General features: G+C 41.3%; 1 protein-coding gene across 2 annotated transcripts in view; it reads left to right on the forward strand.

Moving 5' to 3' along the window:
• The window catches only part of DNAJC6 (DnaJ heat shock protein family (Hsp40) member C6), a 64,725-nt gene that overhangs the window by 10,161 nt on the left and 38,890 nt on the right, over positions 1 to 15,674 (forward strand). Inside the window, exon 1 of one of the 2 annotated variants that reach the window (XM_075936172.2) lies at positions 12,800 to 13,402. The exons of the other annotated variant lie outside the window; for it this stretch is intronic. Within the exon in view, the coding sequence (XP_075792287.2) occupies positions 13,372 to 13,402 (31 nt within the window). The 5' untranslated portion in view covers positions 12,800 to 13,371. Of the gene's footprint in view, positions 1 to 12,799; positions 13,403 to 15,674 lie in introns of those variants that run through there. 2 annotated transcript variants of the gene reach the window in all.

Consider the following 15,674-nt stretch of genomic DNA (forward strand, 5'->3'; position numbering starts at 1 on the left):
TCACATATATTATGGAGCATGCAGCAACAACAATGGGAGTGTCACTTTCACCGAGGTAAAACATAGTCAATAAACTGAAAGCATGCCTTTAAATGGCCAAAGGCACATTCTACCACCATTCTGCACTTGCTCAGCCTGTAGGTGAGTTGCTTCTTACTGCTGTCTAGGCTGCTTGTGTTCGGCTTCATGACCCATGGGAACAAGGAGTAGACTAGGTTTCTGAGGATAGCTATTAGCATTTCAATGTTTCCAGTGGTATTTTTCCAGTATAACATATGTCACTCAGGAGGGTGGTTTATTCACACCCACAAGCAACATAGCGTATACACACATAAGTGGTAGCATGTATGCATCCTTAAGGCTTCTCTACACTGGCATGTTTTGTTGACAAAAACAACCTTTTATTGACAAAACAGTGAGAGCAAGCACAATACAATGAAACTTTTGTCCAAAAAAAATCCAGTTTTGATAACAAAAAACGCCCTCTTCGTTAGAGATTTTTGTCTTCCTCCCCCTACTGTCAACCAAGAACCAGTGTGGACTCTGCTGTTTGTTTTGTCAAGAGAACTGGCTTCCGACAGTATCCAACAATACCTGCATGATGGCTGTGCTCAAGTGTTTTGGGATCTCTGCTGTCCTTCAGGCATGTGCCCCTCCCGTCTCAAAGTTCAAGGAAATATCTGACAGCTGAGTGAGCTGCTCAATTTTGGGAACAAACAAAAAGAACAAATCATTGGAATGCTACTGATGCAGGGCGAAGGCTGGAGAGAATATTGTGCTGCTTTGACATTTTCTTCAGCACAGAGAACTCACAAGAGCTACTGATGATGCTGATCCCAGCAGCTGAGAACGCTGTGGGAGAACTTGGAGGGAATCTCAAGAAGCACAGGAATCAGCTCTGCCTTCCCATAACACTGTACTCTGGGACGTTTACCCACATTGCTTTGCTCTATCTGTCAACAGGGGAGCTGCAATGTGGCCAGGAAATGTCAACAATGGGAAGCAGAAAAAACAGTTTGACTGCTTTTCACTTTTACCAACTTTTGTATGTCGACAGCACTTTTGGGGTACGTCTAAACTACATGCCTCCGTCGACGGAGGCATGTAGATTAGACAGATCGACAGAGGGAAATGAAGCCGTGATTAAAATAATCGCGGCTTCATTTAAATTTAAATGGCTGCTCCGCTCTGCCGATCAGCTGTTTGTCGGCAGATCGGGGCAGTCTCGACGCGCTGCGTCGACAAAGAAGCCTTTCTTGATCGGCACAGGTAAACCTGGTTTCACGAGGCATACCTGTGCCGATCAAGAAAGGCTTCTTTGTCGACGTGGCGCGTCCAGACTGCCCCGATCTGCTGACAAACAGCTGATCGGCAGAGCGGGGCAGCCATTTAAATTTAAATGAAGCCGCGATTATTTTAATCGCGGCTTCATTTCCCTCTGCCGATCTGTCTAATCTACATGCCTCCGTCGACGGAGGCATGTAGTCTAGACACACCCTTGTTGTCAAACCTTCCCAGTGTAGACACAGTCTTAGAGAGGGCGACGAGGAGTCCTGTGGCACCTTATAGACTAACTGAAGTGTAGGAGCATAAGCTTTCGTGGGCAAAGACCCACTTCGTCAGATGCATGTAGTGGAAATTTCCAGAGGCAGGAATAAATATGCAGGCCAGGATCAGGCTGGAGATGACCAGGTGGATCCAATCAAGGAGGATGAGGCCCACTTCTAGCAGCTGATCTGGAGGTGTGAATTCCAAGAGAGCAGAAGCTGCTTTTGTAGTTAGCAAGCCATTCACAGTCTTTGTTTAATCCAGAGTTGATTGTGTCAAACTTAAAGATGAACTGTAGCTCAGCAGTTTCTCTTTGAAGTCTGGTCCTGAAGTTTTTTTGCTGCAGGATGGCTACTTTTAGATCTGCAATTGTGTGTCCAGGAAGATTGAAGTGTTCCCCTACAGGTTTTTGTATGTTGCAATTCCTAATATCAGATTTGTGTCCATTGATTCTTTTACGTAGGGACTGTCCTGTTTGGCCGATGTATATAGCAGTGGGGCATAGAGAGGACTGAACTTAGAAAGAGGACAAAAAAGTCAAAATTAGCAATGGAAAATTTGAGCAGAAATGGAGAGAGAGAAAATATAAAGCGAATACAAAAATAATATCTGGTATGAAATATGGAGAAGAGTTTATAGGTGGCTGGAGAATGGGTATCAAGCAATGGAGGAATAAAGTGAGTTTCTTGCTTCTGCTGTGACGTGCGTAATAAAGCTCTCTTGAAATCTATGTCTACACTGCTGTTTTTTTGGCAGAAAATATGCAAATCGCTCTTCATTTGCATATCTTCTGTTGATTCTTTTCGCAGAAGAGATTTTGCTGATAAAAAGCCCCAGTTTGCTGGGAAAAAAAAACCTTTTTTGCAAGAGCCTGTAAAACTCATTTTTTTGAGGAATAAGGGATCTTGCAAAAAAGGGTTTTTTTTCTGACAAATGGCCCTGTCTACTCTGGGCTTTTTATCGGCAAAACCTCTTCTGCAAAAAAGGATCCGCCGAAGATATGCAAATGAGAGTACGATTTGCATATCTTCTGCCAAAAAAATCCTGGCAGTGTAGACATAGCCGAAGCAACAAGATGAATATTGAAAGAATATGAGTGTTTGGTAAACACACACATATGAAAGTAATCATAAGAACATACCTAACTAAACACATGAAATTGCTGCTCACATTGGTCTTGTGCAGTATTCTTAAATTATTCATAATCTGAAAATGATCTAAAATCTATTGTAAGTATAAATTCAGGATTTCTTGTAACTGTTTTAAATTTGCATGCCCACAAATCAAAGCCTTGTGTGTTGGTGCTTACCCCTGACTGAGTCAGGAGAGAGACATCTCCATATCACTGGCAATGAGATCGAGCATCTCAGACAATGTCTGCTTTGTTTTGTATCTCTGCACTTTTCAAAGAGAAGGTTCCATTTCATAAGCCTCTTTGTTTTGAACAGTGAATAGCATGGCCAGATTCTTTCTGCATGTGATGTTGCAGTAGCTTTGCTTGATGTTTTTTTTCTCAGTTTTAGTGTGAACTTTGAAAGCAAGTTATGTAGCTTCAGCAAGTGTCAGCATTTAATCACTTCAACTACCAACACATTTTACTAACCATAATGTAAATTTCACAAACTAGGAAAATCTTTCATTTGGTATAAATAAACGTGACTGATCAATAGGGGAGGAAGGAGGAAAATTACTCACAATGCTGATGTTTTGCCCAGGTCACTTGTAACACTGAGCTATTTTGTACCTCTCCCTTCAAATATATCTGCTTATTGGTAAGGATATTGTTTAGACGATAAGGCAAACTTGTAAAGTTCTGCAGAAACAGCAGTAATATTTCCTAGAGTTCTCAACATTTTCATGAAGATTTTATGTACGCAGTCTGATAAACCCTTAAGGCTTTATTAATACAAAACTACTTAATGTAGTCATTCTGTGTTGGTTTTATAACTATACTAGAAGATTTAGCTGGCATTGTTAATTCAATTTTTGGGGTTGTTGGTTTTTTGGAAAATAAAATGAAAGTATACATTCTTCATTTAAATGCTCACTCAGGGCTGGGGCTGGGATGATGGGTTCAATATGCAGGTTGCCTTGGGAAGAGAGGCTATCCCAGCTTTCTTGCACTGCAGCAGCTTGCGGCCAGGTGAGGAGCACCTCTCCATGGCTGATGCAGCTCCACGTGGGCAAAGCCAAGGGAAGAGTTCATGTCCCCCAGCTGGGGCAGGTTCAGAGTCATCTGTCCCCTGCACTCCCCAGGCAGAGTGAAGAATGCAGCAAACTGCATTTTCCCCTCACTCCCTTATGAAGGGGAACAGCCAGCAATGTTCCTGTACAAATTGGGGTGGGGGGAACTTTAGCCCCCTGCCCTCCTTAGAGGGCACCTGGGGGACGGGAGGCTTGAGGCTGGGACAGTCCCAGACTAGGGGGGGACACCTCCAGCCAGCCCCTTTTCCTGCCTGGTGATTCTGTCTGAGCTCTTTTTTTCTGTGGTCTTATGAGAAGCAATCCCATTCCAGGTGCATCCCATTTTCCTGGCACAACCAAACCCTTACCTTGCTTTAAGTTATGATAAGAGGAAGCTGTGTACCAAATTTGGTGGTCCTCTCTCTTACCATTTAGGAGGAGTTCTTGAACAGAGATAGACAGATGGACAGACAGACAAACTCTCTCAAATATATAGTAGATATGCAAATATAGGGATTATCCATAGAAAGTATAGTGTTGAATGTTTACATGAAGGGGGAGCTTGACACTGAAAGAAAGTGATGACAAATTACATGTGGAAATTAATACTAGACTCCTTATAAGAAGCACTTTTCATTGGTAGATCTTCAAGTCCCTTACAAAAGGAGGTCAGTATCATTAATCCCATTTTAGAGGTGTGGATACTGAGGCACAGAGAGTGGAAAGTGAATTGTCAAAAGTAATTCAATAGACCACTGGCAGTGCTAGAATTAGAACTGAGATGTCCCAGTTCCCAGTACAGTACTTTAGCCACTAGCACACACTGTTACGGATAGGACATAGCCTTTGTACATTAGCATAATTGCATAATAAACAGAGCTCATTCATGCAAGTATGTGTCCTGAAAGACTACATGTGAACTTGTGACTGTACACTGCTGCACATGTTCATGTGTCATAACCTCCCAATTGCCCATATCTGAAACGCTGAAGCATGTTTCTGAATTACAGCACACAGCACAGATGCTACATGCATGAGGGGTGGCCTCATATCAGTACATACTAGTGCTGTGTGGACATGGCCAATGAATGTGTGCCAGATTATGGGTATTGATAGTCCTCCTGAGCTATTCCCACAATGCATTCATCTTTTTACTTACCACCTGACTCCTTACCACCTGACCCTTACCCAAAGGCATGGGTTGACCTCCCCACTTTCCATTGCTAAGATTGCAGCAACCTGCATTGAGCACTTCAGATCAGTTCTCCCAGGAACTCAGGGAGATCAGGACAGGCGACCATGGATCATGATCCAACAGTTACCTCTGGTCCCTCGCGCACATTTGGGTTCTGATGGATGTGTGGTCACTGTTCACTGTCCTCCACAGCTTTGCTTGGTACAGCAGGAACATACTCCTCTAACTTATTTTATAAAGGTTGGAAGAGGCAGGATTCACTAGACTCCAGCCCACTGCTGGGTGCACATGAATCAGGTGAAGTACTCAACAATCACTCCAGAAGGGAACCTAATAAACATATGCCCATTCTACAATGAGTTGGCCCAGGCACCTTCTAGGACTGCAAATGTGAAGCTAGAATTGATTGATAATAGAACAGGACACCAAGTTCTCGGAATGTATTGAAGACCTTTTTTTTTTAATTTCAGAAGGTGGAGAAAGTACTAGATTTTTTTTTTAACAAATGAGGTTGAGGGAAATGGTTGAGAATTTTAAAGTGAAAGGTAGCTTGGGTGTAAGTGATCATGAAATGTTAAGAGTTCATGATTCTAACTCTTAGAGGGGAGAACAGCAAAATAAAGACAATGGATTTCAGGAAGGCAGACTTTAGTAAACTCAGGGAGCTGGTAGGTAAGTTTGCATGGGAAGCAAGACTAAGTGGAAAAACAATTGAAGGCAGTTGGCAGTTTTTCAAAGGGATGTTATTAAGGGTACAAGAGCACACTACTCCTCTGCATAGAAAAGATAGGAAGTATGGCAAGACACCACCCTGACATAACCAGGATATCATGAATGATTTAAAAATTAAAAAGGAGGCCTATACAAAGTAGAAACTAGGTCAGAGTACAAAGGATGAATATAAACACAAAACATAAATACGTAGGGGCAAAATTAGGGAGGCGAAGGCACAAAATGAGCTCGTTTTAGCTCGAGATGTAAAGAGTAACAAGAAACATTCTACAAATATTAGAAGTAAGAGGAAGACCAAGGACAGGGTAGGACCATTGCTTAATGAAGAGGGAAAAAATAACAGAAAATGTGGAAATGGCAGAGCTGTCTGTGTTCATTAATAAGATTGGTTGGTGGTGATTGGACGCCTACAATAATGAATGCTGGAGAAAAGGAGGTAGGTTCAAAAGTTAAACTAGGAAAAGAACAAGTTAAGAATTGCTTAGAAAAGTTAGAGGCCTTTAAGTCACCAGGGCCTGATGAAACACATCCTAGAATACTCAATGAGCTGATTGAGGAGACATCTGAACCATTATCTATCATCTTTAAAAAGTCATGGAAGACGGGAGAGATTTTAGAAGTCTAGAACAGGGCAAATGTGGTACCCATCTATAAAAAGGGAAATAAGGACAATCCAGGGGACTGGATTTGATGACCAGTTAAAAGTAATATTTGACCACTTAAATGTTTTAAATGGAAAAGTGTGGGGGAGGCCGGGCTGGAGTGGCCCCCCTGCGGTGAACAGGAGCTGCTCCAGTGTGCCTGGCCTGGCTTGCTGTGACAGGTCCCATGGGGCTGAAGCAGCCCCCAGTGATTAACCATCTTCCTTTAACCATTAAGGATGAGGCTTACTGGTTAACCCATTCACATTCTTACTCTGAAGTGTTACGTATTTCCAAAAAATGAGTGAGCTAGTACTGGATCAGGCTGTTTGCACAAGCCTGCTTCTTCATTTGGAAGTTATGTAGAAATTGGTCATCATCCCAGGACTCCAGTACAATATGGTCTCACCACACTGTGCTGCTCCTCCAGGGCCAGAAGCAGCAGTTCACCCATGGCATACTATTGTGATCCCAGCATTGAAGGCATCTGTTCCATGGGACTGCTGTAGGTTTTCATTCACCCTCTTTAGCATTTCATATATATCTGGACTCATTCCATCCCTCAGCCAGTGCAGGTCCACAGAAACATTTTTCCTGCAAGCAGGATCAGAATTACATCATCCTGGACTTGCTTTTTATCTTCCAATGCAGTTTGGCAGAATGCAAAGAGAACTCGGAGCTGCTACTGCAGAATGTGTGATGGCAACATACAGTATCAGCAGCACATAGAAAGGCAGTTCCCAACCTGTTTTCTGTGATGCAGAAGATTATGGGATACTGTCCTGTAATAGCGACAAGGAGGTAGCATGAAGTAATGTTTTCTCCCCTAGACCAATGAGTTAAATTGCATTTTTTTGTTTTGCTTTTAGACTCAATTAATAGGCATATTCATTGTTTCCAATACATTCAGCTATGAGATAAATTTGAAACATTCAGAAAATGCACATAGTGACAGCAGTGTATACATTTATAGACACAAGGGTGAGATGAAAGTTGAGGTGGTAGAAAGAATTTAAAAAACTGAGACAGATGCAAGGGACAAACCAGAAAAAGCAAAGAGATTGCAGCTAATATCAAAGAAACTGTAACTGACATCAGATTCCTCACTGGCAAAAAGAGGACACAAACTAAAGAAACACTAAAAATACATGGCTGTGTCTGCACTGGTGTGATCTCGCGCAAAAGCAGCCGCTCTTGCGCAAAAACTTGCTGCCTGTCCACACTGGCCGCATGTTCTTGCGCAAGTAAACTGACATTCTAATGTATAAAATCAGGGCTCCTTGCGCGAGAACTCTGATGCTACCGCTCAGGAATAAGCCCTCTTGCACAAGAGCTCTTCCAGAAGAGGCCAGTGTAAACAGGCAACATGAATTTCTTGCGTAAGAAAGTCCTATGGTTAAAATGGCCATCAGAGCTTTCTTGTGCAAGTGAGCGTCTACACTGGCATGGATGCTCTTGCGCAAAAGCACATGCCAGTGTAGACGCTCTCTTCTGGAAGAGTTTTTGCAGAAGAACTCTTCCGTAAAAGAGTTTTTGCGTGAGAACGTGCCCGTGTAGACATAGCCCAGGTGTATTTAAGAGAGGATCAAGGGGTGACACAGAATACCTGCTGCATATGTGAGCTTAGAGAAGGAAAGTTTCTGTGTTCTCTGATTAGAGACAAAACAGATCATCTGGAAAAGTACAGACTGCGGAAGATGGCATGGATTAATAAGAAATCATGAGTATTTCTGATAAATTTCTCACAGTGACAGTAAAGACTCAAGAATTAAGCAATGACACTTCACTGAGATTTCAAGAAAGTTTTTAATATTATATTGCATACGTAACTAACAAGGTTTATAAGATGTATTGAAAACATCAATTTAAAAGCAGGTCTTTATAAAAGGTTATTGCTCATTGGGTACTACTTGGGTAAGGGGAGGCGCAGTGAAGTATGGCAGAGAACTTTGTGACATCCACTTTTCACACATGCTTTACATACCAGGTGTAAAGATGTCCCAGAGTATGTATCTTCTATACTGACTCCCTGAGAAGCCATGAGTGTCAGGAATGAGGTCCTGCAGCTGCATCTGTCCAGTCATCAGGCAACTAATGAGCACAGCTAGTTATAACAGAACCATATGATTGGCTGAGGCAGTCAGGTGGTTTGCTCTTTTAGCCAAGCACCTCCACAGGACCAGAGCTGCTCAATATCTCCTTATGTGCATCTCACTTTATTCCAGCCTAGATGTGCCCTGCACCCCACCTCACACTAGTCCTGAATTTGCTGTCTCCAGATAATTGAGTTCTGATGCTCAGCTCTGATGTCTAGTGCTGACTCTGTCTGAAACCTTGCCTCTGGAATTTGGACGCTAATTTTGGTTCCGTTCTTTAGCTCCAGTCACTGGCACTGGCTCTGACTCTGCCTTAACTTTGGGCACTGGCATTTTGACTCTGATCACTAGACCTCATCCACCAATGACCCACTCACTCTCCTGACAAGGAAGCATCTTAGAAAAGGGCAAATGAAAACTTAAACAGTAAATATAAAAGAACAGTACAAGCAGCCTCTGGATTACGTACAAGATAGGGACTGTAGGTTTGTACTTAAGTCGAATTTGTACTTAAGTCGGAACTGGCATCCAGATTCAGCCGCTGCTGAAACTGACCAGCGGCTGACTACTGGAAGCCCGAGGCAGAGTTTGTTCTTTACAAATCCATGCTGGCTGTTCCCTATCACCTTATTATCTTCCAAGTGTTTGCAGATGATTTCCTTAATTACAGTACTTGCTCCGTTATCTTTCCTGGATAATTTAACTGGTTAACCACTTAAATGGGATCTCATGGTGTGGTGGGCCCAGCCAGACTGGAGCAGCCCCAGCCTGGCCAGGCTACTAGATAACCTGTAAGAATTACCTAGTAAGGGTGATGCTTACCATTTAACCAGTGACATCCCTAATAGAGAGATGATTAGATCACCAATCCCATGAGACTATAACAGTGTTTAAAGAAAAAAATGTTGCTCCTTTATTTGGAGCATTGTGCAGTTTGGCCATTTTACAGTATTTGGAAGACTGTAAAGTTTAAAAATGGAAGGATAAAGGGTCTTGAGAATGTGGGAAAGCTAAATTCATTAGAAAATGGTAATGACTGAGGAGCCTCTAGCTAATCAAATATTGAATGGAAAGGAAATATTCTGCTAAGCTTTTATAGAGTGACAGGGGCAGGAAAATAATGTAAAAATAATTATTATTTTCTAAATAGATAATTAGCATAAGAAACAGACAAAGAGGCAGTAATAGAAACTGCATAAAGAATGCCAGTCTGGAGGGTGACATAATACAAGATACAAACATGAGCTGCAGGCTCTTCTGTAATCTGTCGAATGTACCCAAGCTGTATAACTGTCCATGAATGTATTTGAAACTTTTATCATTAGGCACATACCTGGCTACTGTGGATAATTGTGTGTGGTCATTGTAGGACTCTGAGGAGATTCATTGACGTCAGTAAGAAACCTGAATTCTAGCAACATCCTAAGGTTTGCATATGTTAAGTTTGGCTTCAATGTACGCTATCCTATTTGCTGAACAACAGCATTTTAAGCCATTTCTACACCCTTGCAGCCTGAATTCCTCTACTTTCCTAAAAGTACAACCATATTCTTCCTCTATTTCAGATTCACAGCCTTTTAGCAACTGAAGCATTCTGGTGCCACAATTTACATGGCAAATGTATGGATCTTTCATGTAGCACTACAACTGGCAATTCAGCCCTTACAGACCACACACTGATGCAGGATGGGTGTGCTGTATTATGTTAAGTTTTCATTGAATACCAGGTCTGTATGTGTTTTAGACCTTGGTGTGTCCCGTAAGTAACATTAAACATACTTCAGTTATAGTGAAGCCATCCACTTACAAAAGCAAATGCATACAATCTTCTTGCTGAAGGGGTGTAGCCATAGCATCTCTAAGGGTATGTGTAGACTACATACCTCTTTTTCAAAAAAAAATTAGGAGTACAGGATCTTTCAAAAAAGCCTCTTGCGCAAAAATGGAACCTAATTAATTATGCAAATGAGGCAAAATGATATTCCATGCTTTGCCTCATTTGCATATTTTTTGCACAAAATGGGGGCAGCATAGACATAGCTCAAGAGTTTTGGAGTATGCTCTCTACTTTACTTTGGGAAACACTACACTGGACCACAGTGCAACATAACTGTTCCTTGCACTTAATACTTCATAGAATACTAGGACTGGAAGGGACCTCGCGAGGTCATCGAGTCCAGCCCCCTGCCTCCATGGCAGGACCAAATATGGTCTAGACCATCCCTGATAGACATTTATCTAACCTACTCTTAAATATCTCCAGAGATGGGGATTCCAAAACCTCCCTGGGCAATTTATTCCAGTGTTTAACTACCCTGACAGTTAGGAACTTTTTCCTAATGTCCAACCTAAACCTCCCTTACTGCAGTTTAAGCCCATTGCTTCTTGTTCTATCCTCAGAGGCCAAGATGAACAAGTTTTCTCCCTCCTCCTTATGACACCCTTTTAGATACCTGAAAACTGCTATCATGTCCTCCCTCAATCTTCTCTTTTCTAAAATAAACAAACCCAATTCTTTCAGCCGTCCTTCATAGGTAACGTTCTCTAGACCTTTAGTCATTCTTGTTGCTCTTCTCTGGACCCTCTCCAATTTCTCCACATCTTTCTTGAAATGCGGTGCCCAGAACTGGACACAATACTCCAATCGAGGCCTAACCAGCGTAGAGTAGAGCGGAAGAATGACTTCTCATGTCTTGCTCACAACACACCTGCTAATGCATCCCAGAATCATGTTTGCTTTTTTTGCAACAGCATCACACTGCTGACTCATATTCAGCTTGTGGTCCACTATAACCCTTAGATCCCTTTCTGCCATACTCCTTCCTAGACAGTCGCTTCCCCTTTTGTATGTGTGAAACTGATTGTTCCTTCCTAAGTGGAGCACTTTACATTTGTCTATATTAAACTTCCTCCTGTTTACCTCAGATCATTTCTCCAATTTGTCCAGATCATTTTGAATTATGACCCTATCCTCCAGAGCAGTCGCAACCCCTCCCAGCTTGGTATCATCTGCAAATTCCTTCACATAACCAGTCATGGCAGAGCAACCACAGGCTGTTGGCTTATTAGCTGGCTGCCCCTCGAACAGTGCTAAGTTGCTACATCATGGAGCTATAAAAGATGGACCATTTTAAAAGTTCACTTTGCAGGGATTGATGATGTTTATTAGAAGTACAGGAATGAAATCTAGCAAATCTGTGGAGTTGATTAGTGTACTCTGCTGATCTACTCTGTCACAGCCAGCTTACTCATGGGATACATTTCTGAGAGGGACTGTCTCTCCCAGGTATTGCTTTATAAGAGCAGCACATGTTTCAACTTATGTACACTGAAGCATTCTAGGGAACCCAACAATACTGAAAAATTAAAGAAAAAATTAAAAGGACAATTGGATCAAAGGAGCAAAAGCTGCAGCTTAAATATTTCTATTTTCAAATTTCCTAATTCTTTAGGAAGAGGTTAGGATCTAGGCTCTAATCTATCCTGGATGTCTGAGGGATTTTTGCAAGTCACTTTCATCCAGGTGAGTGAGACCATTTATGAATCTACTATACCCTTTGGTGCTTTAAGTGTCTCATTTAAATTAGATGAATCTCAGAGGGGCACAGCTATAACAGCTCATTTCCAGTTTGCAGTTATAAGCAGGCCTGGGTAAAGGGTTATCTCTAACACTTGTTAGATTTTGATGGCCACTATTGCAAGTATATTTGACAAATTCAACACTTAATATTATCCATTATCAGAGGCTGAAAGGAGTCACCTGTGCAAAGGAGTGTCCTTTACAAATACCAGCCACCTTCACATTTTAAGTATGATGTGTTTGTATGTTTCCATTAATATTCATCACATGATTTGAGAATCTCTGCTGAAATGCAATAAGCATGGAAGGAGTGAGTTAGGAAATCCTCACTTCTAATCCTTATTAATACTTCCTCTGGCCTTGAACAAGTCATAATTTAACTTTTCCCTTCCTTAAAAAAGGGGCTGATACTGAAGCACTTCAGTGGTTGTATTAGTAGCTATGGGGACATAGGGAATGCAGGATTAGACTCCTTCTTGCATATATCACAAAGTTGTCATGTGTCTTAACATTACCTTTGAAGTAAAGTGCAGGTTCATAATTATAAAGATGTTTGTATGTCTTAAGAGTTTGTTTAAAAACAAAACTCAAATGACATCCCAGAAGCTGCTATGGTAACAACTTGAGGGAAAAACAAGATCTGTAAACTGAAGTGTTTTGGGGAAAATGTGGCTTAAAAGCCAGAATTTTGGGAATTGAAGCACCTGTGCAAAGTCAGCTGATGAGCTAGGTGAGCTCCTCTAAGTACAGTGTCAGAGTGCTAACATGGGGTATAGTCACTGGAGTATTTGATACTTGGAGCATAAAAGCAGCACTGATGTTGAGAAGAAAATGGAAATCTTGCATGTTTTGGAATCTATCTATAGTTTCTGCTCTGATTTGAGTGATAGTCTATTTTGCCACAGTACATCTGACATAGACTCTGCCCTCAATTTATAGAGTCACCACTCCTAGGGGGAAACTGGAAGATACTTTTTTTCCTGAGCATGTGCCTGCGAGATCCTTGTTAAAGTTTTGTTGTGATATTTAAGACACAATGAAGGGGATTCTTGTGCTTCTGGTGGAGTAACTCCCTATTTGGATACTGCTAATGCTAAAATGTCCCTGAAATGGAGTGCTTATCCATGAGTATGATGTAATTTAAAAGATCTCTCCCTTCCCATTCTGAAGTGGACAAGATTTGCGCTAGGAGGAAGGACATTCCTGATTCTTTGGGGGAAGTGGGTGAGGAAAGGGTTAATTTGCTGCAAGGAACACAGCTGCCTGCTCTTGTTGCAGGAATCTGCAAGAGAGCAGGGTGGGGTTATCCCTATTGACTCTGTTTAGTCTGCCTCAAAAGGGAGCAGAGAGACCAACTGCAAGGAAGAGGAATAGTCCTGGGCTGGGAAGTGTGTTATGGAGCATAGCGAGTACCCCCATGATGTTGGTGAGCTGAAGTAAACTTGATTCCTTTGCACTACTGTTTGCCTTAAAGGACTAGAAGACTTCTTGGCTTGTTAGTTGTCTGGATGAAGGACTTTGATGGGCTTAGTTTCCTGACTTTGCATATCTGCCTTTACCTCCACTTCAAGTTAAATGCTGTCTTTGCAAACTTCCAAGAGACAGACTGAATATTGATGTTGACAAGTGCATTTTAAATGCTTGTTTGCTCAATGGCTTCTTCCTGAGGCATAAGAAAAAAAGCCATGAATGAAATGGGAAAGTGTCCTAGCCCTACACCCATTGCTGCCAGTGCATGCATCCCTAGAATACTGGGTTTCTCACAGGTGAAGGTGATGTGCTTGAAAAAACTTCTTAACAAAATATAGGCAATTAATCTCTATCCTCTAGGTCACTAGTATCAAACTGCAAACACTATATAAGAAGTGTTAACTAAAACCTTGTGTTCAGGTTCTAGTACATAGAGCACTGAATCAGAGCCAGCAGCTCTGACTCTAGTTTCAGCTCTACCAGTGACCTTTGCACATTAGAACTTTGCCAGGTATTAACACTGAATTTCACATCTCGATTCTTGGGTTTTAATTTAATATTGTTAAAGCATAAGCAAATGGGCTATTGCACTGCAACTGCTCCTTCCTGGGTGGGAATAGGGTTGTCAGATGGTTTCAACAAAAATACTGGACACACTTGACGTTGCATCACAATCTACATTACATCTTATTTAGAAAATACAGAGCATTTATATTTTCTCAATTTGTTCCCTGAACAGAAAGCTCAAATACTGGACTGTCTGTTTCAATACTGGACACCTGGCAACCATAGGTGGGAATGGCCCCCTTATAATCTTGTGTAGCAGCCTAGTTTCCCACACTGGTAATGTACAGACTATGCCAACAACAATACCAATTGTGCCTGCTGCATTCACATGTTAAGGAAGATGCTTATATTTTTATTGTCATATATTAATTAAGTTGGATTCTTGGGGGTTCCGAGAATAGAGGTGGTTCTTGAATGCTAAAAGAGCACTTAGTTTCAAACTGTGCATCCCTTCCAAGCCCGTGTGCCTATCCATTGAGCTGTATGTTAAGCTGTAAGCTCTGAATCCTTCCCTTTGGTGTCTAGGCAGCAGCTATATAGAGAGGTGTTCTTTTAAACTTGACTATGATCCTTGGTTATTGATTGGCTTCATTAAAATTATACCAGGGCTACTGATAATTTTTCTAACATTTTTGAAAACCATAATCAAATGACGTTTTAGTATAGGTTGTGAATTGGTGTGTGTATGTGGTTTTGTTTTTAAATCTGCTTAATTCCTGCCTTGGAAATGTTCTTGATTTAAATTTAAATTTTAAAAGGAAAGTGAAAGTATAGATACATTACTGCTGAGGTTCTATTGATTTCTTCATTGACAGAGTGAAACAAAGTTTTGTGGATAGTGGTCGGGGGATGTTATGTCTACTGATGGTTACTGAGGTTTATATGCATGATATAAGCAGCCTTTGAAGGTGTCTCTTTCGCATATCCTGTTTTATATTATCAGTGTGCTCTCAGTAGTGGCTAACCAATCAATGATGATAGTAGTTAACACTAGACTTGCTTGATGGGTTGCAGCAAGAGAGGCAGTGGTATATAATTTCAGACCTCAGTTGGTGAAAGAGCTCTGTGAATCTCAAAAGGTTTTCCCTTCCACTAACAGAAGGTGGTCCAATGAAAGCCATTACTTCATCCACCTTTTCTCTCTCAATATATAGCTCGGCTAAATCCTGGCATGGTATAGTTAATGTTGTTGGTGGTTTTTTTTTTTTTAATAACTCAATGTCAGCACTTGCAGAATCAATTTTCTCTTTTTGTACTGTGAAAATATTGCCCCACTAGTAGCATGTGTAGACTAAACAAGGCAAAAAAGCTGGGATTTGTGTAGAAAGAAATGGTTATGCCGACATTATCTGAACAGAGTGGATAATTTTGCAGTCCTGTTCTTGTCATGGATTAATTCCCTGGTTTCAGTCTGTTGTTTTCTTAGCATCTGAGATGCTCCATCACTTCTGCTCAGTGATACTGATTTTGTTCTGGCTTTCATTGCTTTTATGTTTTTTCATGGCTTTGGGAAAGTGTTTGCCAGGCACAGAGGAGCTGTTGCCAAATATACATGCTCAATAATTGGAGAATAATGTGCAGTAGAAAGAGAGAGTTTTAAAATACGCTCTCTCTGGAATGAAATATCACTCTGTACTCTTGTAAATTGTCTGAGGAATCTG

The sequence above is a fragment of the Pelodiscus sinensis genome, chromosome 9, assembly GCF_052426305.1.
Source record: "Pelodiscus sinensis isolate ZL-2025 chromosome 9, ASM5242630v1, whole genome shotgun sequence".
NCBI classification, from domain to species: Eukaryota; Metazoa; Chordata; order Testudines; family Trionychidae; genus Pelodiscus; species Pelodiscus sinensis.